Here is a 26,598-nt window from a genome sequence, read left to right as displayed (position 1 = left end):
CGTGAAAGTTTCCCTTTAGGTTACTGGAGAACGCAGGAGATGCCTGATGGGTAGCGCTGAGAGCTCATTGTGGTTTTGATTTGCATTTCCCTGATGGCTAATGATGTAGACGATCTTTTCATGTGCTTATTGACCATTTGTATATCTTCTTTGGGGAAATGTTTATTCAAATTACTTACCCATTTAAAAAAACTAGTTGTCTTTTTGTTGCTGTAAGAGTTCTTTATGTAGTCTATGTACAAGTCCCTTATCAGATACATGATTTGCAAATACTTTCTTATATTCCGTGGGTTGTCTTTTCTGTGCAAGGTGTTTTTTGCATGCTTTTATCCAAGACCACCCTGTCAGGTAGCTGTTATTGACAGGGAAATGGAAATTAAGAGAGGAGAAGATGGAATTTAAATCCAGCTTTGTCTGACTGTAAAACTCATGTTTTCTCCTCTAACCCAACCTGCTCACAAAGATAAATTAAGAAACGTTTCTGTCTTTAAGGAGCTCCGTCTGGCAGAGGACATAAAACAAGAACACAAACGAATGTGCTGTAAAGCAAGTGCCACTTGTTCCACAAATGCCACAAGAGAGGGACAGAAGTCCCACTTGTTCCACAAATGCCACAAGAAAGGGACAGAGGAAGTGGAGTAGAAGGTCAACAGGAGAGAGAAAGAGGAAGAGAGAGAGGGGCAGCTCGCACTTCTGGCTGAGGGAATCAGGGTTGGCTTCAGTAAGGTGGCATTTGAGTTAAGTCTTGAAGGATGGGTACAGTTTTAGTGGATGGGGATGATGGAGTGAATGGGAAGAGCATTTCTAAAGGAGAGCAGGAAATGAGGGTTGGTTTAATAAATGGAGCCTGGATCCCAAGACTGGCTATGATGTGGAGTCCCAGGGCTTGTTGATTTGGTTAGAAGACCCAGGGACTGGCTAATATGGGGGATTCTGGGGTTGGCTGAGGTAGGAGATCTGGGCACTGGCTTGAATGGAGAGCGTAAGGGCTGGCTGGAGTGGGAGATGCCTGCGATGTTGTGCATGAGTGTGTGTGTGTGTGTGTGTGTGTGTGTGTGTGTGTGTGTGTGTGTATCCCTTGGGAGTTCCAACGGATGCCTGGGACGAGGGCAGCTGCAGACGGGCTGGGCTGGGGGGAGAGTCAAGGGACTGGCTAGGATGGGAGACCCAGGGACGACTGCTCCATGATAGGGGCTGGAGGAAGGTCGCCTGAGGTAGGAGATACAGGGGTTGGCTTAGAAAGGGAATTTGACACTGGTTAGGATTGGCAGACCTAGGGCATGGGGAGCCTGGTTGTCTGGAGCCGGGGACTGCCTGGGATGGGGGCTCCTCCCGGGATGACTTTGGATGAAGATCCCCAGGCTGGCGGACCCCCGAGACGGGCGGACTCTGGGAAGGAGGGCTTCTTTAGGCTGCATTAAGTGAGGGCCCTGGGACGGGTGGAATGGAGAGATCTCTTTCGGGCTGTGATGGGGCTGGCCGTCGCCGGGCGCAGGTGCCTTGGGGCCGGTCCAGCTGCGGGTGCGGGTGGCAGCCGCAGGTGGGGCGCGCGGGGGCGAGCCGGGCGAGCCGGGTGGGGGCAGGGGCGGGGGGCGGGCCGGCGGCCGGGGCGGTCCCGCGCGGCCGCGCTGCGCAGTGACTCCGCAGCGGGCGGAGCGCCGTGGGCCGCGTCCTCCCGAGCAGTGGCTGTGGTGGTGGTGGCGGCGGCGGCGGCAGCCTCAGCTCCTGCTCCCCGTGCCGCCGGCCCCAGCGCTGTCTCCAGGGCCCCCTAGGGCCCCCGGGCCCTCGAGCCCGGTGCGCGCCCTTGCGTCCCGCCGGCCCCCTCCCCCGGCTGGGCCCGGGGGAGGGTGGCGCCGTGAGAGAGCGGGGACCGGGCTCTCCTGCCCGTTCCCCTGCCCCTGGGCCGCCAGGATGGAGGCGGGGTCGGGGCCCCCGGGCGGCCCGGGATCGGAGAGCCCAAATCGGGCCGTGGAGTACCTGCTGGAGCTGAACAATATCATCGAGAGCCAGCAGCAGCTGCTGGAGACCCAGCGGCGGCGCATCGAGGAGCTGGAGGGCCAGCTGGACCAGCTCACCCAGGAGAACCGCGACCTGCGAGAGGAGAGCCAGCTGCACCGCGGGGAGCTGCACCGGGACCCCCACGGCGCGCGGGATAGCCCGGGCCGCGAGAGCCAGTACCAGAACCTGCGCGAGACCCAGTTCCACCACCGCGAGCTGCGGGAGAGCCAGTTCCACCAGGCGGCCCGGGACGTAGGCTACCCGAACCGGGAAGGTGCCTACCAGAATCGGGAGGCTGTGTATCGGGACAAGGAGCGGGACGCCTCCTACCCGCTCCAGGACACTACCGGTTACACAGCCCGCGAGCGCGACGTGGCCCAGTGCCACCTGCACCACGAGAACCCAGCCCTGGGTCGCGAGCGTGGCGGGCGGGAGGCCGGGCCGGCGCACCCCGGCCGCGAGAAGGAAGCCGGCTATTCGGCAGCGGTGGGCGTGGGGCCGCGGCCACCGCGGGAGCGGGGCCAGCTGAGCCGTGGCGCATCCAGGAGCTCCAGTCCCGGCGCCGGCGGAGGCCACAGCACCAGTACCAGCACCAGCCCGGCCACAACCCTCCAGAGAAAGTAAGGAATGTGTGTTTGTACCCCGGCTCTTCCCTCTAGATCCCTCTCCAACTTGTCCGGCTGATAGAGTAAGAAGCCAGTGTCTGATTCCATGTCTTCCTCTCCTGTCCCAACCCGCCAGGATAAGCTAGGTCCCCCTCATCCAGCCGACACCCCTTCCCTGGCCACCCCAGACTGGGTTGGCCAGATGAGTGCAGGCGCCTCCCCCGCCTCCACTTCTTCAACCCCTAGCTGCATCCTTGCTAAAAGATGGGTTTTCATTTATTTATTTATTTTGGATATGCTGGTTGGAATTTTTATGGTCGGTGAGGGTGTCTACTCAGAGCCCCAGGGGAGAGAAAGCCCCCCTACCCCGCCTTTTCCCCCCTTTTTCTTTTTTTCTTTTTGCCTGATCTTTTCTCCTCTGGCCGCCTCAGCTCCATCCTTTACCAGAGAGGCAGGTGGGGACCAGAATGGCTGCTGGAGGCTGAGACATCTCTCTGAGGGGAACTGCAGCACATTCTGGCCGGGGGGGAGCAAAGATGGGGGAGCAAAGATGGAGGCCAGGCCCTTGGCTAGTTCCTCAAAGTCCACCCCCTTTCCACCCTTCAAGAAAAACAACACCCATTTAAAGAGCCCTACCGGGAAGGGAAGTCTAGATCTCCCCTCTGCTGGGTTCCTGCGCTGGGGTCTTGTGTCTATTTGGGACACCTTGGCACTATGTCTTGGGTTGGTGGGAAATGGGCTGGGTCCACTTTTTCTGTGCAGACACCATGGTGAGCCGATTGGGATAAATGTATCGGGCTGAGAGAGTCAAGGGCGTGCAGGCTCGCGGCTGCCCTAAAGGCTCCCCTTATTTCTTTTCTGCCGTATTCGAAGGAACACTGAGCTGGGAGTTGGGAGACCTGAGTTCCCCTTCCAGCTCTGCTGCAGATTGGCTTTGTGACCTTGACTGAGTCTCTTTCTCTCTTAAGCCGTCAGTTCCCTCGTATCTCTTTAAACGGCCAGGTCTGTCTTGAATGCTCTTGAAGTACCCCTCCAGCTCAGATTTGATGGTTCTGTGTTTAATCCAGCCACACTACAGAGCAAGTCTGAAGTCCTGTAGCGAATGGACAAGCTTCCCCCTCCTCTCACTGCTCAGCTGGTCCTACCATGTGCCACAACCAGTGGAGTGTCTCTTGGAGGCTGGGCTGGGGGTGGGGAAACCTTCTGCCTCAGGAAATCTGCCGGGAGACAGCTCTCTGCAACTCCCCCGTGGTGAGGCAGCAGGCTGGGGTGCTGGGTTGAGATGGCTGGGCCCCAGGAGCAGCAGCTGTAGCTTGAGGGCTCGGCTGGGCTCCACTGCAGCGCACCCTAAGCTGAGTTTTAGTGTAGACTGGCCCGAGGAGTCTGGGGCAAAGGAAATGGGCTTTCCTGCCCAGGCAGGGCTGCTGTGAGCTCAGTCTGGGAGGACTGACTGTGTGCCTCGGGGTGTCACACTGGAAGAGAGACACAGGTAGACCAAGATCCATTCAGGAGAGGGCTGTGGTGGGCCAGGGGCAGAGGAAGACTGCATGGGGCATGGTGGTCTTCGAGCCTGGCTGCAGAAGAGTTTTCTAGAGGAGTCAGACCTGTGACAGAGGGAGCAGACTCAATTATGTGTGGCTTCAGGGAGCAGAACCCAGAACAGTGGGAACATTTAGGTTCAGTTAGGAAGAACTTTCTAACCTGGCCTTCTGGTGGTGTAGTGGACTGCCTCGAGAGGTAGAAGTGGGAGCTGGTTGGACCTGGAGCTCTCAGTGGAGCCCAGGTGGAGTCTGGGAAATCTGGAGGAAGCGTGATTCCTGAGTCAGGTAGAAAGCCCAGGGAAATGACCTGGGTGGTCCCCACATATGGGATTCCATGACTCTGGCTCTCCATCCTGCAGACATTGGTCTGAATCAGTTGGCTGGCTGGACGCCTGCTTGCTCCTGAGCTCCATGTTTCTGCCGTCTGTGCAGGCCTACGTCTTGGTCCTTCCCTCTTTTTGTGAACCCCCAAGGTTGCTTGTTGCATTTCCTTGCTTCGCATTTCCTACTGGATTAATAAAGGGGTTTAGGTAGTGCTTTAAGCTCCTCTCCTGACCATATATTAACTATTCGCACACCCATTATTACCTCTTTTGGACTTCACAACAAGCCTTGTGCACTGAGTGCTGGCAACTGCATTTTTAGAGATGGGGAAACTGAGGCTCCAAGATGAAGGGACCTAGCTCAGGGTTACCCTACTAGTTGCTAATGGAGCTGGGACTAGAACCCAAGTCTTCCTGTCTCCCAGGCCTGTTATTTTTTCTCTGGAGCTCTCCAACCCACAGGAGTGTCTTGGCCTCAGGAGCTGCACTGGCACTGAGCTGGGAGAGACCAGGAGAGCCTTAGGTCTCTAAAGGATTAGAGCAGGAGACACGTCTGGGATGAGTGGGGAGTTGACAGCGCAGGGAAGAAGGCTCTGTCTCCCTCCTTTCCACTCTCCCTCCTGGCCTGCCATCAGGAGGGCCTGTTGATGCAGTAGCCATTGCTGTCATTGCTGCTGCTGCAAGCGATTCCCCTGCTAGGCCTGTTCTGGGTTTGTAAGGAGTGGGTGAGAAGCCGCTGGAAGCGAGGGCAGGCAGGGTGGGAGTTTAGCAGCAGAGGCTGCAGCATTGGGGGAGGCTAGGTAGAGTGGGTACAGGCTGGGCGCTCCTGGTCCCCAGGCTCCCCCTGGTGGAGGAAGAGGGGAGAGTGGCACCTGGGCCAAGCTGGGGCTTGTTGGGGCCCCCCCCCGCCCCCTTGCTGTGCCCAGGGACTGTCTTTAGTTTTCCCACTGATGCCATGCTTCTGTCACCACGATCCACATTTTACAGCACAAGAAACTGGGGGATCAGAGAAGTGAAGCCCACCAGAGGTTACGTTACTAATAAGACAGACTCCCAATCCTGTGAACTTTCCCTCTACTGCATTGGACATCAGCTGTCATGCCCACCCCCATCCGTGTCATCCACGCAGGCTTCCCATATCCTCCTGCACCATCCCCTCTGGACAGGTTCCAGGACGCCAGTATCCCTTCTGCTGTGCTCTGGGTGTGGCCTTTCTAGTGCAGACAGAGTGAGATGCGTCCCTGTCTCCTTTTGGTCATGGGTCCTCTGTACGCAAATGATTTGTTTGCTTGCTTTCTAGTAGTCGTTGGTACTGACTAATGCTCAGGTCTTTTTAGCTGGAATTGACCACATACCCACCCCAAGCCCGGCTGATTAGAGAACAGCTCTGCTTTTGTTGTTGATCTTGGCTTGGCCCCCTTGCAGTTCTGCCACCTAGAATGATTTATAGGAGTGCTAGGGGCCACTGCTGAGTTGCTCCACGCTGAAGAGCTGTGTTTCCCACGCTTTTTGCATGGGCCCAGCTCTGGCTCTGCTGTAGGCGGTGGTGGGCTGAAGCTGGTATGGTGGCAACTCTCCTTCCTCTACCCCCACCCCCACCCACCCCACAAGCTGGCTTACATTTGGAGATAGCAACTAGAGGGGCTGGCCTGGTGTGTGTGTGTGTGTGTGTGTGTGTGTGTGTGTGTGGGGTGTGTGTGTGTGTGCGTGTGTGTGTACGTTTGGTTTTGTTTCGTTTTTGAGACAGGGTCTTGCTCTGTCTCTCAGGCTGGAGTGCAGTGTTGCGAACATAGCTCACTCAAGTGAGCTCAGGAGTTCAAGGCTGCAGTGAGCAATGATTGCAAAAAAAGAACACCAGACTGGACCTTCTACTTGCTATCCTCCCAATTTTTTTTTTTTTTAAGCAGAGATGGGGTCTCTCTGTGTTGCCCAGGCTGGTCTCAAACTCCTGGGCTCAAGCGATCTTCCTTGGCCTCCCAAAGTGCTGAGCCACCATGCCCGGCCTAACCTGGTATTCTTGACAGCCAGGGCAATGTATGGTCTACCACATGCTGTCCTCTGCTTGCGGTGGGATGTCAGCTTGCCCCACGCAGGGGCTAAGGCCACTGAGAGACAGCGCGTGAGAGAGTGAGCCCAGGAAGAGGCTCAGGGGAAGTCTCTCCTATGGGGTCTTGGGTACTTTTCCCAGGGGGTGTCTCTCCTTCCCAGGAGGGAAAACCATTTATCTTCCCTCCCACTGTGTTGTGAGCATTATCTTGGTGTGGGAGGAAACGATAATGTTGAATTTAATGAGAATGTGAGTCTTGCTTCTCTATCTAGATTTGGGGCAAGAATGGGGTTGTTGTCATCCACAAACATTTCTTGGCTGTGTGCACAGTGCAGGAGGGGCCACCAGGCTGAGCAAACACCGAGCTTTTAGGGCTTGCAGAACCCCCGCTCCCCTCCGTCCAGGGAGACAGGGTTGCAGGCCTACTAGCCCTGCCATAGAGACAGTGCTCAGGGCAGAATGAGTGGCAGGAGTGGTGAGGAGTGGGAGTTCTCAGAGGAAGGAGGGATCAGGGCAGGCCAGGCTGCTGGTTGAGTAGCTGGGTGGCGGGTAAGGGATGGGGATATGGAAGGAATGTGAGTGGTCCCTTCGTGGAGGTGGCAGCCAGGAGGAAGACATCAGACCAGACTTGCTGCCTGCCCTTTCCTCCTCTGTCCTACCCCTTTCTCTGAATTTGCTGGGTGCAGAGTAAAGGCTTGGAGCATGGGGAAGAGGCCACACGTGTGCTGAGTGAGTCTCAGCCTCCTGTGTGCCAGGCCCCATGCTACGTGGCTTTATGTAATAATAGCTAACATTTTTTCACTGCTCTTACTGTGTGCTAAGCACTATTTGTTCTAAGCGCTTCCCATGTATTAATTCATTCAATCTCCACATGAATCCTCTCGTGTAGATATTGTTATTAACTCCGTTTTACAGATGAGGAAACTGAGGCCCAGAAAGGATGGATAGCCTACCCAGGGTCACTCAGTGAATAAGTGGCAGAACTGTGAAGGAGCTGGGGAAACCCAGGGAGTTGCGCTCCAGGGTCTGCAGTGTTCTAACCCACCCTGGAGCACTACTTCTTGTCTCATTTGCACAGAGCCCCTGCCAGATAAGTGTTTGTTTTGTTTTTTGGTTTTTTTGATACAGAGTTTCACTCTTGTCACCCAGGCTGGAGTGCAAAGGTGTGATCTTGGCTCACCGCAACTTACGCCTCCCGGGTTCAAGGGATTCTCCTGCCTCAGCCTCCTGAGTAGCTGGGATTACAGGCATGCGCCACCACGCCCAGCTAACTTTGTATTTTTAATAGAGATGGGGTTTCACCATGTTGGTTAGGCTGGTCTTGAACTCCTGACCTTAGGTGATCCACCCGCCTCGGCCTCACAAAGTGCTGGGATTACAGGCATGAGCCACTGCGCCCGGCCTAACCTCTTGTCTTTTTACAGACCATGCTCCAGCCAGACTGACCCGTGTGCCCCCATGGTTAGCCCACTTGGGCCTTCTGCTGGCCTCTAGATCTTTGCTCATGTTGTTCCCTTCTCTTGGGCTGCTGTGCCCAGTTCCTAGGCTGGACTCAGCTGTCACCTCTCCCCTGTCTGTTTGCTGGTGTGTCTCAATGCTTGCTCTATCCTTGACTCTCTCAATGAGCACTCTGCCCCTTTTTATTCCTTTGTGGTTATTTACATCTCGTGTCCCCTCTGTTAGACTGACAGCCCCTTCAGATTTAGATTTAACTGACTTATACTGAAGTGCATGTTGTGTGTTAGGTTCTGTGTTAGGAGCTGTGATGAGTGAAGGGGCTATAAACTTGAAAACACATAGCACAGCACATAGTAGCTACTTAATAAATGCTGAGTAGACAAATGAATGTCTGATTGAGTCCTGCTGAACTGATGGCCAAAGGTACCTAATTTTTTCTTCCTTCCAGGAATCCTGTAGTGAGAAATGACAACTGCAGAATTCTTTTGGGGTAGGCATGGGAGCTCCCAGCACTTTGGGAGGTCAAGTGGGAGGATGGCTTGAGCCAAGGAGGTTGAGTTTACAGTGAGCTATGATTGTGCCACTGCACTCCAGCCTGGGCAACAAATCGAGATCCCGTCCCTAAAGAAAAAAACAATTATTTTGGCTTTTCTGTGGCTTTTTTCTCCTGCTTCCTGGAGCCATTTTGGCCTTTGCTGTCTCTTCTCACACTCACCTGCCCCCCGATTCATAGAACATTAAGGTAGCAGAGTTGGATGAGACTTTGGAGACATTTAGACCAATCTGCTGATCATTATCTCTCCCTACCATGTCAGGCCGTGGTCATGACTGGAGCAAAGAGGCCTGCACAGGACCTGTGTGCAGTTCACCCAGCCCAGTGGGAAGTTGCTTATTTATCCATCAAATCTTTCTTGAGCTCAGATCCTGAGCTGGACATAGTATCTTAGGGTTGACAAAAGACTTGGTCCCTCTGCCTCACTCACTGGCGTGTTCCCTGGCAGAATCATAAACATTGCTCATGGGGAAGAATGCGTAGTAAGTGACTGACTTCCTCTTTTGGGGAAGCTCATTTAGGGCAAGATAATTTGCCAGTTACTACAACTTCCTCATGGCATTTGGTTTCTCTCCAAGCGTGCATTTTGGAAGCATTTACACAGAGAAGACCATTCCCCAGTGCTTAGTAGCTGAAGCTCTCTGGGACCTTAGCATTCAGGGAAAGTGTGGTGCCGTGGAAAGACTTTGTGCAACCCTAGGCAAATCACTTCGCTTTCAGAGCCTCAGTTTTCTCAGGTAGTAAATAGGAATAAAACAACTGTATTTTCTGATGTATGAGATTCATGTTGCACACCCCCCATTTCCCAATAAAAATTGTATCAGATATTTTCTTGGCTGACTGGCATACCTGTACATCAAGGTCCTGATCAGGCTGGAAAGCTGGGGATGTTAAATATTACATGAGACTGCTCTGCCCCCTAGAGGTGGAATGTAGCAAACACACAACAATGCAAAGACAGACGCATAGCATCTCTTCCAAAACAAAGATGGCAAGCCAGAGCTACAAATCTGATCAGGATTATTCCTCTAACATTTTAGATGTAAATGTGTCACTATCATCACCTGATAGGTACCATTTCACTAATGTTTCACTAGTGCATTTCTTTGGAGTGATGTGATTTTTATACCTTTTTAAAGGAGTGATATGACTGCATATCCAGGCCCTGTGATTTCCTACTGGATTCTAGGATACAGCATACTGTATTCACCTGAATAAAGCCAATATTTTCCTTTATATAACCACTTTAGAATTATTGCCATTATATTTGTGATGAAAAGTACCTAACTTGGCACTTCCCCCACATTTTCTTACAAATCTGGGAGGCATCTCACACAACTGTACATCTGATATGCCAGCCAGTTCACAAACAACTCATCTCATTGTGATTGTTGGGAAAATTAAATACAATGACGTAGAAGAAGCGCTGAACACACGGTATGTGTTTACTCAGCGATAAGCATTATTATTAATAATGATTCTGTAAAGCTCTGTGTTGTGGGAGGACAGGAGGAGAAGCCACGTGGCAGCCTACCACATTTCTGAGAGAGAGGTCAGTCCAGTGAATATTGCATGCCAGGCAGAGAAGTCCATGGTTAGTATTGATACAGTTCCTGGCTTCAAGGCGCTCATAATTGGGTGGAGAAGGTGGTGGTGGAAATAGACTATTGCAATGTGCTATTTAGTGTGTTATGCCAGAGGGAAGCACAGGGGGCTCAAAGGAGGGACATCAACCCAGACTGTCAGGGAAGGCTTACTGGAGGAGGCGACACCTGAGCTGAGACTTGGAGGATGAGTTGGAGTTAGCTAGGTGAAGAGGGACAGCATGTGGGTTGGGGGGCAAAGGGGAGGTTAAGGCAGAGGGGCCAGCATGAGCAAATGCACAGAGGTATGGGCCCAGCAGGATATGTGTGCGGGGAGGTTTTTTTTTTTTTTTGAGTTCAGTACAAACTAGAGCACAAACTGGGAGGCTCAGAGGGGAGTCTGGAGGGTCACCCGGCTCACATCATGACACTTCACTAGCAGTGCCAGGAGCTTTCTGCCGTTTTGTTTTTGTTTTGAGATGGAGTTTTGCTCTTTTGCCCAGGCTGGAGTGAAGTGGTGTGATCTCGGCTCACTGCAACCTCTGCTCCCTGGGTTCAAGTGATTCTCCTGCCTCAGCCTCCCAAGTAGCTGGGATTATAGATGCCTGCCGCCACACTTGGCTAATTTTTGTATTTTTAGTAGAGAGAGAGTTTCGCCATGTTGGCCAGGCTGGTCTCGAACTCCTGACCTCAGGTGAGCTACCCTCTTCGGCCTCCCAAAATACTAGGATTACAGGCGTGAGCCACGTGCTTGGCCAAACAGTGTTTTAAACTGGAGGGAGAGGCGCCTATTGTGCGGTGTGAGAGGAAATGTCAAGAGCCATGTTTTAGAGAGATCCCATTAGAGGGCAGTTTGGAAGATAGATTGGAGGGCATCCAGGGAGGAGGCTGGTGCAGCAGTCTAGATGAGAGATGATCAGGCCTGTCCTTGGGCAGTGGGAGTAGAGATAACCTATATGGGGAGAAAGATGATGACGGGGGAGCGCAGCCTGCTGTGGAAGCTGAGGAGTGGCAGCATTCATGACCAGTAGGGTTTTAATAATACCAGTGTAGAAGTCAAGAGACTACAAGCTAGAAGGACTCTGACAAATTGTCCAACTGAAGCTGTTCATTTTACAGATGAGAAGACTGGGGCCCAGAGAGAGAAAGGACTTGTATAAGGCCAGTCAGGGTGTGAGCAGAAAAGAGAGCACATGCCTGTAATCCCAGCACTTTGGGAGGCCTAGGCGAGCAGATCACAAGGTCAGGAGATCATGGCAATTCTGGCCAACATGGTGAAACTCCGTCTCTACTCAAAATACAAAAATTAGCTGGGTGTGGTGGTGTGTGCCTGTAATCCCAGCTACTCGGGAGTCTGAGGCAGAAGAATCGCCTGAACCCGGGAGGCAGAGGTTGCAGTGAGCCGAGATTGTGCCACTGCACTCCAGCCTGGCAACAGAGCGAGACCTCATCTCAAAAAAAAAAAAAAAAAAAAAAGAGTCACCCTAGTATGAATGCCAATGTTCAGAGCATCTTTTCTTAAATGTGGTATTTCCTGCCTTTAAATCCTGTGCAAGTTGCAGGGATTGTTATCTTTGTGTCCCACAGATGAGAAAACTGGGTTCAAAAGGAGGCTAGGTGATTTGCTGGGGAGAAAGCGATGAAGGGGCATCATCTAAGGGGCTCTTGTTTTGATGTCAGACAGACCCGCTGCTCTGTTCCAACCTCTCTGAAATCAAATCTTAAATCATAGCTGGGGAATGAACCCAGGGTTCTCTTTTTCCCCCTAGCCCAGGCCTAGCCTTGTTTCTGCTGCTTTTTGCCTTACATGGCTTCATTTACAATAACTGAGGCAGCTCAGAGGCAGTTTCTGGCCTGACAGCCAGGCCTGTCATTCCCCTTTTACTGTTTCCATGGAAGAGGGTGGAACTGTGTCTGTCTTTAGTATTTCCCCATTACCTAGTCAGGGCAACTCTGCCCTGGGTGTCTGTTTTGAGGCCTGATAGTATGATACACAAAGAATGAGCTCTGGACACAGACAGACCTGGGTTTGAATCTATGCTCCACGCCAACCCATGGGATGGCCTCAGCTAGGTCATTTTACCTTTTCTGAACTTTCGTTTTTCTGGAAAACGGAAGAACAGTGCCGATTTCTCAAGATTTTTTGTTGGTTGGTTTGTTGTTTACTTGTTTTGAGACAGGGTCTCTCTCTATCAGCCAGGCTGGAGAACGATGGTGCAATCACAGCTCACTGCAGCCATGACATCCTCAGGTGATCCTCCTACCTCAGCCTCGCAAGTAGCTTGGACCACAGGCATGCACTACCATGACCAGCTAACTTTTTTTTTTTTGTAGAGACAAGAGTCTCTTTATGTTGCTTGTGCTGATCTTGAACTCTTAGGCTCAGGCGATCCTCCCACTTTGGCCTCTTAAAGTGGAGGGATTACAGGCATGAGCCACTGTGCCTGGCATAGTTCCCAAGGTTAGCCAAGATAATTTGAATGACATTCCCTGATACTTGTAGGTGCTCAGTAAATAGTCATTTTTCTTCTCTTTCATGAAATCTCCCATGGACGATGACATAACGAATCAAAGCTTTGCTTCCCTTGAAAACTGGTAGATTTCCTCTTTCCTAATGTGAGGCTGTCATAGCTCACCGTATCTTCCTTTTTGCCTTAGCCACCAGTTAATTTGAAGCATAGCTCTAGCATCTTTGTTGATTTCCTTTTCGGAGTTCTTATTTTCTAGTTCAATTTCTATTCTGTGTTCTCAGAGTAAGCACTCTCAAATCCTCTGTGACTCAGGCAGGTATAAATAACTAAGGGGTGTAAGTAGTTGAATGAATGTAAGGCTGAAGAGGCTGGACTGCCCATGATGGGATTTGAACAGGACCAGAGGATGGAACAGGCTGGGGCAGCCAAGACAGTTATCTGCGTGGATGGCTGTGAGGAGCCAAGGGGTTACTTAGGAGAGGCCAGCCCTTCACCTGCCTCTCTTACTCCTGTTTTCAAAAGAAGCATAGATTGGAGAACAGGACCTTGTGTCACCAGAATCATCAGCTTCCCCATTTTGTATTTCCAGTGTGGAAGACAGAGCTCTAAAGAAAGAGAAGGGGCTTGTTTTGAGAAATTAAATCAAAGCAATGCACATACACAATTTTTAAAAGGCAAAATCGTATACAAGGACTCATGTAGTAAAAAGCTGATGTCTTCCTATCCCCTGCTTCTCAGCCCCAGAAGCAACCACTTTTCCCATTTAGTTCTTCTGGTGGTAACTTCACATCTCTAAGTAACATACTTGAATGGTTATTTCCTATTTATCAACTTTAAACATCATCTAGACTTTTTCCTACTATGACAAATAATTTAGCTTATTTACAACGGCTGACTCTTTCTTAACACCCCCCCTCCCAGGTTTTTTTCTTTTTTGAGACAGGGTCTCGCCCAGTGGTCCAGGCTGGAGTGCAGTGGTGTGATCACAGCTCACTATAACCTCAAACTCCTGAACTCAAGCAATCTTCCTGCCCCAGCCTCCTGAGTAGTTGGGACCACAGGTGCACTACATCTGGCTAATTTTTAATTTTTTTTTGTACAGACGGAGTCTCGCTATGTTGCCCAGGCAGGTCTGGAACTCCTAGGCTCAAGTGATCCTCATCCCTTGGCCTTCCAAAGTGCTGAGATTGCAGGGATGAGCCACCACGCTCAGCCCCTCCCAGATTTTGAGTTTTATTACTGTTTGGACTCCTCTATTAATTACCTTTATAACTTTATTAAGTACTATTTTAAACTGCAACTTCTTATTTCGTCAGTTTTCCACGGCATCTCTTGACCACACACTTTGTAAAACATAGTTATTACTGCCATCATTCCACCCATCTCTGCTTCCCCTCTTCCACCCCCCCAGTCTCTATGTTCTGTATTTGTGTATTTAGCAAGGTTGATTACATTGGCATTCTATTCTGTAAAAATAATTATGTCTTTAAGTGCTTTACCTAGAAAGACTGATTACAAAAATTACTGGCAGTACACTGTTTCTGTGATTATGACTGTGTCACTGTTAGTCATCGTAGGGCCAAATAGTGTACTGTAATTATACCTCATTACTCACAGTTGCACAACCTTTGTGCTCCCAGGATTGTTTTAAAATTTCATACTGAAGTATAACATGAATACAGAAAAGTGCTCATATCGGAAGTGATGTGACCATGTCACAAAAGTGATACCGTCACTTTTTACAAACCAAATACCTAGGTAACCAGCACTCAGAATAAAGTCTGTTTTTTAATTTACCCTTGTGGTACTCAGGGAGCCCTTTCAGTTTGAAGGACTGAAGGACTATGTCTCTTCATTTTTTCTTTGTTTATTTTTTGAGATGGAGTCTCACTGTGTCCCCCAGGCTGGAGTGCAGTGGCGTGATCTCAGCTCACCGCAACCTCCGCCTTCTGGGTTCAAGAGATTCTCCTGCCTCAGCCTCCTGAGTAGCTGGGATTACAGGCGTATGCCACCATGCCCGGCTAATTTTTGTATGTTTAGTAGAGATGGGGTTTCACCATATTGGTCAGGCTGGTCTCGAACTCCTGACCTCAGGTGATCCACCCACCTTGGCCTCCCAAAGTGCTGGGATTTCAGGTGTGAGCCACCATGCTGGGCCTTTTTTTTTTTTCTTTCTTTTCTTTTGATACAGCCTCACTCTCCATTGCACAGGCTGGAGTGCAGTGGGCTCAACCTCTGCCTGCTGGATTCAAGTGATTTTCCTGCCTCAGCCCCCAGAGTAGCTGGGATTACAGGTGTGTGCCACGACATGTGGCTAATTTTTGTATTTTTAGTGGAGACAGAGTTTCACCATGAGACTACATGAGACCACATGCCTGAAGTCTCAGCTTCCCATGTTGGCCAGGCTCGTGTCAAACCCCTGACATCAAGTGATCCACCCGCCTTGGCCTCCCTAAGTGCTGGGATTACAGGTGCCAGCCACTGTGCCTGGCATTCTTATGTTACTTCTTTAATCATTTCCTTCCCTTCATTTGCTCTGTTTTCTTGTTTGGGAATGTCTGTCCATTGGGTGTTGAACTTCCTGTAGGCTGTTGATCCTGTAGGCTGCTTACCTTTTCTCTCATACTTTCTATTTTATGGTATGTGAATGAGTTAACAGAATGTTTGGGTGAGCCAGGCATGGTGACTCATGTCTGTAGTCCAAGCACTTTGGGAGGCTGAGGCAGGAGGATTGCTTGAGCCCAGAAGGTTCGAGACCAGCCTGGGCAATATGATGACATGATGAAACCCTGTCTCTCTAAAAAAAAAAAAAAAAAAAAAAAAAAAGTGTGACTGAGCTGTGAGCTGTCTTTGTATCCAGGCTTGTTGTCCATTCACTGGCTTCATTTTGGTTATGGCGGGGTCCTGGGAGAGAGAGGAGATAAACATTTATGCCCTTGAGATGGAAACTAAGGCAAAAGCTACTAAAAAATGGTTGTTTTAGGCCGGGCGCGGTGGCTCACGCCTATAATCCCAACACTTTGGGAGGCCAAGGCAGGTGGATCACGAGGTCAAGAGATCGAGACTATCCTGGTCAACATAGTGAAACCCCGTCTCTAAAAATACGAAAATTAGCTGGGCATGGTGGCGCACGCCTGTAGTCCCAGCTACTCAGGAGGCTGAGGCAGGAGAATTGCCTGAACCCAGGAGGCGGAGGTTGCAGTGAGCTGAGATCGCGCCATTGCACTCCAGCCTGGGTAATGAGAGCAAAACTCCATCTCAAAAAAAAAAAAAAAAATATGATTGTTTTGCTTTTTCAACCCAGACTGAAACTGGAAACTATTAGTAAGTCCCCCAGATAGCCAAGCCTGGATGACGTCATTTGGGCCTGGGTTGCTTTTGGCCCCAGCCCTTATCATGCGCATTCTTCCAGTGGCCTCCAGAGCACCCCTTTCCTCAACCTCTGCTGCCTAGACCATAGAGTCAAGTGAGCCCTTAGCTGAGGAACCAGACGCCTGGGCTCTGATCCCAGCCCTGCCCCTGCCTCCCTCTGGACCCCTGGGCCAGCCCCTCCGCCTCTCTGGTTGCCCTCTCTGTGACTTGAGAGGCTCTCCGTTTGCTGTGAGCTGGGCTTTGCTGGGGTTGGCTGGGTGCTTGGAGGGCAGCCCAGCCTCTTTTTCCAGGTGGTGGGAGCAGGTGGGCCAGAGATGGGCCTCAAGCACTCAGAAGGGGGCTTCGAGGCTGAGCTGAGGCTTCTGCAACAGCAGGCTGCGCTAGCTGCTCCCCCTTCCGCCCACTCTTTCCCATCATGGCTGAACCTCTATCCCTCTGCCTCCAGCAGAGGGAGGAAAGAAGGCAGGGCTAGAGAGCTAGTTCTGTTTTCCTTTGCTTCTCTCTCTCTCAATGTAGTACCGAGCTGATCTGTGCTGCAATACCTGTGCCTAGCCCCACCTTCCTTTTTTGGTGTTCCCCCTTTCCATCTTTGAATGATTGTCTCTTCTAGAAGCACTCCTTGAGTGTTCGTGGGGTGGAGGCCTTGGGCTGCACTGCGTGGTGGGGAGACAGGAGACAGATGAGGGAGAGGGGCCAAGCTCGCAGGCTGGGATGGGAGATGCAGTGCCGCTTGACTCTGGGATGACAGAAGGAAGCAGCAGCTGTAGCAGTTAAAAGCATCATTGGTTTTGGAATCAGACAAACCTAGACTTGAATCTCAGCTCCACTACTTATGAGCTGTGTGAGTCTGGGTAAGTAACATTGCTCCTCCGAGCCTCAGTGACTGCATCCATACAATGAGAAGAACTACTTTGCACAACAAAGTGATGAAGATTGTGCAAAGTAGTAGGTGCAACTGTGGACCACTGTAGGTATAACTAAATAGTAACTTTATGGCTGGGCGTGGTGGCTCATGTCTCTACTCCCAGCACTTTGGGAGGCCGAGGCAGGATTGCTTGAGGCCAGGAGTTTGAGACCAGCCTGGGCACCATAGCAAGACCCCATCTCTACAAAAAATGAAAAAATTAGCTGGGCATCGTGGTGCATGCTTGTAGTCTTAGCTACTTGGGAGACTGGGAGCCAAAGATCACTTGAGCTCAGAATTTCAAGGCTGTAGTGAGCTATGATCGTGCCATTGCACTCCAGCCTGGGTGACAGAGTGAGACTGTCTCAAAAAATAAAAAATAAGAAAAATAAATAGTAACTTTATGATTATTTGGATTATTATAAGGCAGAATATGCTCAGACCCAAATAAAGCCTGCTTATTACTTTATTATGATTATATAGCATATGGTTGAAAGGAGCATGAGGTTAGGGAAGGCATTCTCTAAGGAGGCAGCTTTTGACCTCATCATTCCTTGGGTCAAGGCTTCCAGGGGCTCCCTGGCAATTACAGAATGAGGTTCATGCTGTGCTGCCTGGTATTCAAGGCTCTCTTGGTTGTAATCTCTGCCTTTCTTCTCTTTAAAATGTGAAATGATATTTGTCTCTTTATTTCCTGAAAAAGACTTTTCAAAAGTGATAAGCAGATATTTCATTTGCAGCATATAGAAATCTTCCTCATCATTGTCATCATCATCGACATAATTTTTTTTTTTTTTTGAGATGGAGTCTTGCTCTGTAGCCCAGGCTGGAGTGCAGTGGTGTGATCTTGGCTCACTGCAACCTCTGCCTCCCGGGTTCCAGTTCAAGCAATTCTCCTGCCTCAGCATCCCAAGTACCTGGGATTACAGGCACAAGCCACCATGCCCAGCTAATTTTTGTGTTTTTTAGTAGAGACAGGGTTTCACCATGTTGGCCAGTCTGGTCTTGAACTCCTGACCTCGTGATCCACCTTCCTCGGCCTCCCAAACGCTGGGATTACTGGCATGAGCCACTGCGCCCGGCCCTTTTTTTTTTTTTTTTTTGAGACAAAGAGCCTCACTCTGTCACTGAGGCTGGAGTGCAGTGACGTGACTTCAGCTCACTGCAACCTCTGCCCTCTGGGTTCAAGCGATTCTCCTGCCTCAGCCTGCCGAGTAGCTGGGACTATAGGTGCCTGCCACTGCGCCCGGCTAAGTTTATATTTTTAGTAGAGACAGAGTTTCACCATCTTGTTCAGGTTGGTCTCCAACTCCTGACCTCATGATCCACCCTCCTCAGCCTCCCAAAGGAAGACTTCTTTCTAAGGAAGCCAAGAATCAGACCTAGAAATGACAAATTTCTAGAATTTTTGCTGGAATTACAGGCATGAGCCACCGTGCCCTGCCTATCAACATCATTTTTATCATCCCAGAACATGTTCAGTAAGTTGTGCTAAACAAGGACTATGGGAACAATAACCACTAGCAAAAGGATAGCCAGCAACTGAAACAGCCATGGCCTTCATTTTGCATCCCTTACCACCATCTTTGCCTTCAGGATTGTTTGGATCCATTACTAAAAGTGATTCCAGTATCCAACAAGCTTTCTGATTTGTCATATGGTTCTATTTCTTCTTTTTAAATAATCGTCATGAGATTTTCTTGCATAATACCATTACCTCATCCACCTGTTCTCTATATTTTTTTGTCATTTCTAGGTCTGATTCTTGGCGTCCTTAGAAAGAAGTCTTCCTCTCTACCTGAATCATCTTTCAAAGGGTTTTCACTTTCACTTTTTTTTTTTTTTTTTTTTTGAGACAGAGTTTCGCTCTTTCACCTAGGCTGGAGTCAAGTGCCACTATCTGGGCTCACTGCAACCTCTACCCCCCAGGTTCAAGTGATTTTCCTGCCTCAGTTTCCTGTAGCTGGGATTATAGGTGCCCACCATCACCCCGGCTAATTTTTGTATTTTTAGTACACACAGGGTTTCACCATGTTGGCCAGGCTGGTCTTGAACCCCTTACCTCAGGCAATTCACTCGCCTCGGCCTACCAAAGTACTAGGATTACAGGCGTGAGCCACCGCACCTGGCCTACTTTCACTTTTTACACTGTCATGATCTAGGTGACACTTGAACTTGGGAGTCATCTTTACCTCCCCCTAGTGCTTTTCTACTTTCTCACTGTCGCAAGTAAGTCTTTGCGCCACTTGTTGTTTAGGGACGCTCTTGAATGCTCCTTTGGGTAAGGCCACAGCCCCACTCATTCCTCAAACCACTCCGTTTCCTTCCTAACCCTACATTCAAGTTGTACTGAACTATGTAGAGTTTCCTAAGCATGTCAGGCTTCTTTATGCTTCCATGCCTTTATTCTGGCTGTTCCTATGGCTAAATGCCGTTGTTTGTTTTTTAGAGATGGAGTCTCACTCTGTCGCCTAGGCTGGAGTGCAATGATGTGATCGCAGCTCACTGCAGCCTCATCCTCCTGGGCTCAAGTGATCCTCCCATCCCAGCCTTCTGAGTAGTTGGGACCACACGCATGGACCACCATACCTGGCTAATTTTTTGACTTTTTGTAGGGACAGAGTGTCCCTATGTTGTCCAGGCTTGTCTCAAACTGTTAGGCTGAGACAATCTTCCCGCCTCAGCCTCTGGAGTAGCTGGGAGTATAGGCGCACACCATCATGCCTGCCTAATTTTTGTATTTTTGTAGAGACAGAGTTTTGCTATGATGCCCAGGCTGGTCTCCACCTGGGCTCAAGCAATCCTTCACTTTAGCCTCCCGAGTAGCGGGGACTATAGGCACACACTAATATGCCTGGCTGATTTTTAGTTTTTTGTAGAGATGGGATCTCCCTGTGTTGCCCAGGCTGGTCTCAAACTCCAGGGTTCAAGCAATCCTCCCACCTCGACCTCCTAAAGTGCTAGGATTACAGGCGTGAGCCACTGTGCCTGGCCCCAAATGCCTTTTTACCCTTGTCTACATGGAAGATACATTAAAGCCTCAAATTCCTCGGCTCAAGTGATCCCCCTGTCTCAGCCTCCCTAGTAGCTGAGGGAGGCCTAGAGACTCATTTCTCTCTGTTGCCACCTTGCCTGGCTAACTATTCAAATTTGAAGAACATCTAAGTACTTCACACTATTCCAGGCACTTGGAAACAGTGAGCAAAATAGACAAAACCTCTGCCCTATGGAGCTGAGATTCTAGTGTATGGATGTCTGGGAGGGGCATGGAAAAGAAACAAATAAACAAGAAGATACATAATATGTCAAATAGTGATAAGAGCTATGGAGAAAAATAAAGCTGCATGGGCCTGGGGGGTGCAGAACGCCCACTCAACACCACCACAGCCAGTGTTTGCGCAACTATTATTATTATTAATATTTTTGAGATGCAGTCTCACTCTGTCGCCCAGGCTGGAGTGCAGTGGCGTGATCTTGACTCACTGGATCCTCTGCCTCCCAGTTTCAAGTGATTCTCTTGCCTGAGCCTCCCAAGTAGCTGGGACTACAGGTATACGCCACTACTGGCTAATTTTTGTATTTTTAGTAGGGACGGGATTTCACCATATTGGCCAGGCTGGTCTCGAACTCCTGACCTCGTGATCCACCCACCTCAGCCTCCCAAAGTATTGGGATTACAGGCGTGAGCTACCATGCTCAGCACACAACCATTATTAAGCAGCATTTTCTCATTTAAGCATTTCCAGTGTTACCACATATTCTTTATAACCATAATCCTCCCAACAACCCTATCATATTAGTGCTATAATTATCTCCATTACACTGATGAAGAAACTGAAACTTAGGGTTGTAAATTGCACAGCTAGGAGAGGCAGAGCTGGGACCCATATCCAGGCCTGTCTGACCCAAAGCTTGGACTCATAACTACTGTCATTCTACAAACCTCAACACAATTCTCTGGAGACAGACTTATTATGCCATTTTACAGTTGGAGAAACTGAGTTCAGAGAAAAGAATGGATTCATCCATGGGTTGCACAGCAAACGAATGGATTTGAACCCAGATCTGTGAAGGCTAGGGCCTCCTACAAACCCTGAGGCCTAGGGCTCTATAGACTTGCCTGCCTCTACATTTCTAGGGCCCAAGCAAGTTATCAGTTGAAGCCCTCGGCCCTCCATGCTTCTCTTCCCTCCTGTAGTCCATATGGAGCCTTGAAATATGTAGATACCCCAACCCACATGTCCAAGCCCTGTCTATCTCCCCTTCCCCTTAGGCCACTCCTTGGGCCTGGATAATAAGACAGTACAATTCCTGAAAGTAAGCCCAAGAAATTTAGGCAGGAAATTCTGAGGTCCTTGGTGCTTGAAGCACAGCCTAGAAGGGACAGGGCCAAAGATCCTGATGGGTCCCGATGGCCTTATAGACCTCTTGCCTGATGGGAAGTGGCCCCTAAAGTGTGGGCCCTGGTGTAGGGCCTTCTGTTTATCAGTACGACCTATGAGACTGTGATTTGTAATAGGCTGGCCTCCAAGATCCTCCTCCTTTGGCTTCCTGAGCTAGGTCCTGCTTTGCAGGGAAGGGAACAGGGGGTGTTCCGTGGGCCTGGGACTTCAGAGGCTCTGGCAGGTGAAGAATGGAGCCTTCCCAGCAAGCACGGGTGGACACGTGCACTGATTCTTAGGCCCCCCTTCACAGTATTTTGTTCCCAGTACTCTCAGGCTACTTATCCAATTTAATTTCTTAGTAGCTTTTAAAAAATTATACTTTCAATGCATTTTTTTAATTAGGAAATTTAGAAAATACTAGGAAAAGTAGAAAACATTACACATAATTACAGCACCCAGAGGCAGCCACTCTGAGCATTCAGTATATTTCCCTTGTTCTTTGCATTTTTTTCATGTAGTTGAAATGATTTTACACATACAATTTTTTTCTTGATTTTTCCATGTGAGCATTTCCCCATGTCATTGCATATTCTTCATAACCATCATTTTTAGTGGCAACTGATATAACACGATGGGTTTAACCATCCTCTTAATGCAGGGTGTAGAAACTGCGCCCATTTTTTCACTGGTTTAAATCCTGCTGCAATAGGGTTCCTTGCACACATAGCATTAAAGGAACTTAGAGCTTTTAGGGAACTGACCTTATATAGGGACAATCGTATTCAGCTTATTTCCCTTTCTAGATGGTCCCTCTAGCTGGGTCCAGTTCATGTTTTTAGCCATTCATTTATTCATTAATTTCATCACCACATATTTACTCCATATACCTGGGAACCAGAGTCTGAGATCTGGGGGTTCAGGGAGGAATGAGACAGAGCCTGTGAGTACCAGGAGCTCCCAGTCACTGGGAGAGTCAGCCATGGAAATAGACAATTTCAGAACAGTTTGATCAGGTCTGTGATGGAGGCAAGAAAAGGATATTGTGGGAGAACAGAGGAGGGCTCCTAACCCAGCCTAGGGGTGTGAAGATATGCTTCCTGGAAGAGGTGGTACCTAAATGAGTCATGGAGGATGAATAGGAGTTGGCTGGAATAAGAAAGGGAGATTCCTGTTAAACACAATGAGTTGAATAAACTTATTTCTCTCTGTTGCTTTCCCAAATCTCATTAAAATATGAAAAAAGGAATAAAAAAGACAGAAACACATAAGGTCTGGGATACTGACCAGAAGTAAACTATGCTACTTAGAGAATCCCAGTGGTGCTCAGGATTGAGAGGTAGTCAAGGTACATCCTCAGAAGGCAGGATGAAGTATGGACCTAAGAACGGGCATGTTGAAAATCTTTTCTGCCTGAGCACGGTGGCTCATGACTGTAATTCTCCCCACTTTGCGGGGGGCTGAGGTGGGAGGATTGCTTGAGCTGAGGAGTTTGAGACCAGCCTGAGCAACATAGTAAAACCCTGTCTCCAAACACACACACACACACGCGCGCACACACACACACACACACACACACATACACACACACACACATACACACACACACACAGATTGCCTGGGTGTGGTGGCATGTACCTGTGGTTCTAGCTACTCAGGAGGCTGAGGTGGGAGGATCACCTGAGCCCAGGAGGTCAAGACTGTAAGCTATGCTCACACTTCTGCACTCTAGTCTGGGCAACAGAGAGAGACGTTGTCTTCGAAAAAAAAAAGAGTGTTTTATTTTTGGTCCTTCCCCAACCCCATCCAGACAGTGAGACCCCCGCTTCCAGCTGCCTCCCTGTACAATGGAGGATGGGGTGAAACAGGGCTGCAGGCAAAAGGATCTGCAACCTAAAACAGTGGATCCCCAACTTCCTTCCACTTAAAACAGTGGGACCGCAATCTCCTTCCACTCCCCTACTTCTAGGACACCAAAGTCAGGTACACACATAAGATCAAAGAATTCTTCTCTGGGGAAACTGAAAGGCCCTAGAAAAAAAAGGCCTCCAAAAGCTGACATTTGGAAGTCTTCTAGCAAAAGGACAGGCTTTCAGCCCAGTGATTCGGTAGTGAAGCCCACCACCTGGCAACCCCCACCTGCACACAGAGCTTCCAAGCAGCTTGGTAGTGTCATGGGAACTGATCTTCAAGTATCACCAGCCAAGGACCCTTAAGATAGGTTTATTTAATTTAATTAATTAATTTATTTATTTTTTGAGATGGAGTCTCACTCTGTCACCCAGGCTGGAATGCAGTGGTGCGATCTCGGCTCACTGCAACCTCTGCCTTCCCAGTTCAAGCGATTCTCCTGCCTCAGCCTCCTGAGTAGCTGGGATTACGGGCATGCACCACCACACCAGGCTAATTTTTGTATTTTTTTTTAGTAGAGATGGGGTTTCACCATGTTTGTCAGGCTGGTCTTGAACTCCTGATCTCATGATCTGCCCACCTCGGTCTTCCAAAGTGCTGGGATTACAGGCGTGAGCCACCGCATCTAGCCTATTTTTTATTTTTTTGAAATGGAGTTTTACTCTTGTTGCCCAGGCTGGAGTTCAGTGGCGCGATTTCGGCTCACTGCAACCAGCCACCATGCCTGGTCAAGATAGGTATGTTTTATTTTATGTAAACTAAACCTCAGTACACTGGCCAGTTATGGTGGCTTTTGCCTGTAATCCCAGTACTTTGAGGGGGCTGAGGTGGGAGGATCACTTAAGCCCAGGAGTCTTGAGAGCAGCCTGGGCAACATAGCAACATAGCAAGACCTTGTCTCTAAACAAAACAAAACAAGAGAAAACAAAAAAAGAGAGAGAGAAAGAAAGAAAGAAAAGAAATAAACCTCAGCATGTTTTTCAAAACCCCAAGCTCTTGGTAGCCAGAGATGATCAGATAGTCCAAGGCTATTTGAGGAAAACCATCAACTTGGAAGACAGATTGAAAAAGCAAACAAACAAATGCAAAAAAGGAACTTGGAAGGTAATGAAGGGAAAAAAAGAAACCTGGGAAATTACAAATAGTGAGAGGCAAAATAAAAACTTCAGTAGAAGGATTAGAAAATAAAAGGTGAAGAGATATCCGAGGAAGCAGAATAACAAGACAAAGAAAGGGACAACAGAAGAGAAAAGATGAGAAAATTGGGGGATCAATTGAGGAACTCCAACAGCCAACAATAGGAGTTCCAGAAATAGAGAATGGTGGAAACAGCAGGAAGGAAATTCTCAAAGACATAATACAAGAACATTTCCTAGAACTGAAGGAATGAAAAACTCCTGCTGAGTACCCAGAAAGATAAATGATAAAAAGACCCATGCCAAGATATGCCACTGTGGTATTTCAGAATACCAGGGATTAAAGGGAAGATTCTAAAAGCTTCCAGACAAGAAACATCATATACAAAAAATCAAGAAAAGGAATTGCATTGGACTTATCAACAGCAACACTGGAAGCGAGGATATGATGGAGGAGAGTTCCTAGTATTCTGAGGGAAAGGGCTTCCTGAGAAAGGAGGCGTAGGACATAAAACCTTTAGATTTTATATAGCCTCATTTCGCTCCAGCAAAATGTGGGCATAAACTCTGGAAAAAAAAAAAAAGCCACGGAATCTAGGAAACAGGAAGTCCAATGCAAAGGAGAAGTGAAGGGAATTCCTGGATGATGAAAAAGAGAGAGGTTCTTAGGGCAACATCTGGGCAGGCCTAGAGAGCAGTCTAGATTGCAGCAGGAAGATGAGTGTTTTTAAGGGAAACAAATAATCCGATGGATTACCTGATATGTCAAAGCATATTGAGAGGACAACTACGCTTCTGACAGTTTGGGGAGAATTGATCATTTGTATGAAGAGAACTAAGCTCACAAAAAGATAATGGATAGTAACCAGCCTGGGCACAGTGGCTCATGCCTGTAATCCCAGCACTTTGGGAGGCTGAGGTAGGTGAATCTCTTGAGCCCAGGGGTTCAAGACCAGCCTGGGCAACATGGCGAAACCCCATATCTACAAAAAATACAAACATTCGCCAGGTATAGCAGTGTGTGCTTGTAGTTCCATCTACTTGGGAGGCTGAGGTGGGAGGATCACTTGAGCCCAGGAAGTTGAGGCTGCAGTGAGCTGTGATCATGTTACTGCACTCCAGCCTGGGCAACAGGATGAGGCCCTGTCTCCAAAAAGAAAAAATATAGACACTAGTCAATACCAGGGAAAATAAAAAGTTGAATGGAAAAGGAAATGTAATCATAGTATGTGATATGATTTATCCATTATTAGTATCCATGCAGTCATGGCAACACCAGCCTGGGCAACATGATGAAACCCCATCTCTACAAAAAATACAAAAATTAGCCAGACATGATGGTGCATACCTGTAATCCCAGCTACTCGGGAGGCTGAGGTGGGAGATACTGCTTGAGCCCAGGAGGCAGAGGCTGCAGTGAGCTGAGATTGTGTCACTGCACTCCATCCTGGGTGACAGAGACCCTGTCTCAAAAAAAAAATGTAGACCACCAATGTTGATTTAACCCAAACTTTGTGATATAACTCTGATGGTGGAATGAGAGGAGGGCACAGCTGTTCAGTTGCAGGATGACTGGAGTGAATGGAAGTGGTCACTGCACAGTCATGTGTGTAAAAACAGCATTTAGGCTAGGTACGGTGGCTCACGCTAGTAATCCCAGCACTTGGGAGGCTGAGGCAGGATTGCTTGACCCCAGGAGTTTGCGGCCAGCCTGGGCAATATAGTGAGACCCTATATCTATTTTAAAAAAATGGTTGGGCATGGTGGCTCACACCTGTAATCTCAGCACTTAGGTAGACTGAAGTGGGCAGACCACAGACCACTTGAGGTCAAGAGTTTGAAACCAGCCTGATCAACATGGTGAAACCATGACTTTACAAAAAAAATACAAAATTCACCATTGTAGCAGTATGACTGGGTTATACAAAAATGCAAAAATTAGCCAGACACGGTGGCACACACCTGTAATCCCAGCTACTCAGGAGACTGAGGTAGAAGAATCGCTTGAACCCAGGAGGCAGAGGTTGCAGTGACCCGAGATTGTGCCATTGCACTTCAGCCTGGTGACAGAGTGAGGCTCCCTCTCCCAAAAAAAAAAAAAAAAAAAAAAGGAATGTTCCTTTAGTAGTCAAGGGGAGAAAGGAGCCGTCCACAAAGACATTTGTAGTTAGGTGTAAGGTGATATTCCAGTGAGAAGGTGTGAGGCTCTCCGCTTTTGGGCCCAGAAATCATGCTGGGCCAGGGTACCTGCCTCTTTTTCCTCAGGACACTCCTGGGAGGAGCGCTGTTCATAGTTGCCCTTCAAGTTTCATTC

The 26,598-nt window shown here is 49.0% G+C and overlaps 1 protein-coding gene across 4 annotated transcripts in view; it reads left to right on the top strand.

The window, feature by feature from the left end:
• Positions 1-1,686: 1,686 nt before the first annotated feature.
• Positions 1,687-26,598, top strand: part of IQSEC2 (IQ motif and Sec7 domain ArfGEF 2) — an 87,310-nt gene continuing 62,398 nt past the window's right edge. For 2 of the 4 annotated variants that reach the window (XM_032267051.1, XM_032267057.1), the window contains exon 1: positions 1,688-2,618. In XM_032267051.1, the coding sequence (XP_032122942.1) occupies positions 1,912-2,618 (707 nt within the window). In that variant the 5' untranslated portion in view covers positions 1,688-1,911. Of the gene's footprint in view, positions 2,619-3,835; positions 3,855-26,598 lie in introns of those variants that run through there. The other 2 variants (XM_032267052.1, XM_032267055.1) reach the window with 2 other exon arrangements.

Source organism: Sapajus apella, unplaced genomic scaffold, assembly GCF_009761245.1.
Source record: "Sapajus apella isolate SASKATOON/1434 unplaced genomic scaffold, GSC_monkey_1.0 scaffold164, whole genome shotgun sequence".
Lineage (NCBI taxonomy): Eukaryota > Metazoa > Chordata > Mammalia > Primates > Cebidae > Sapajus > Sapajus apella.
Note: the sequence above shows the minus strand (reverse complement) of the source record. Positions and strands in the feature narration are given on the sequence as shown.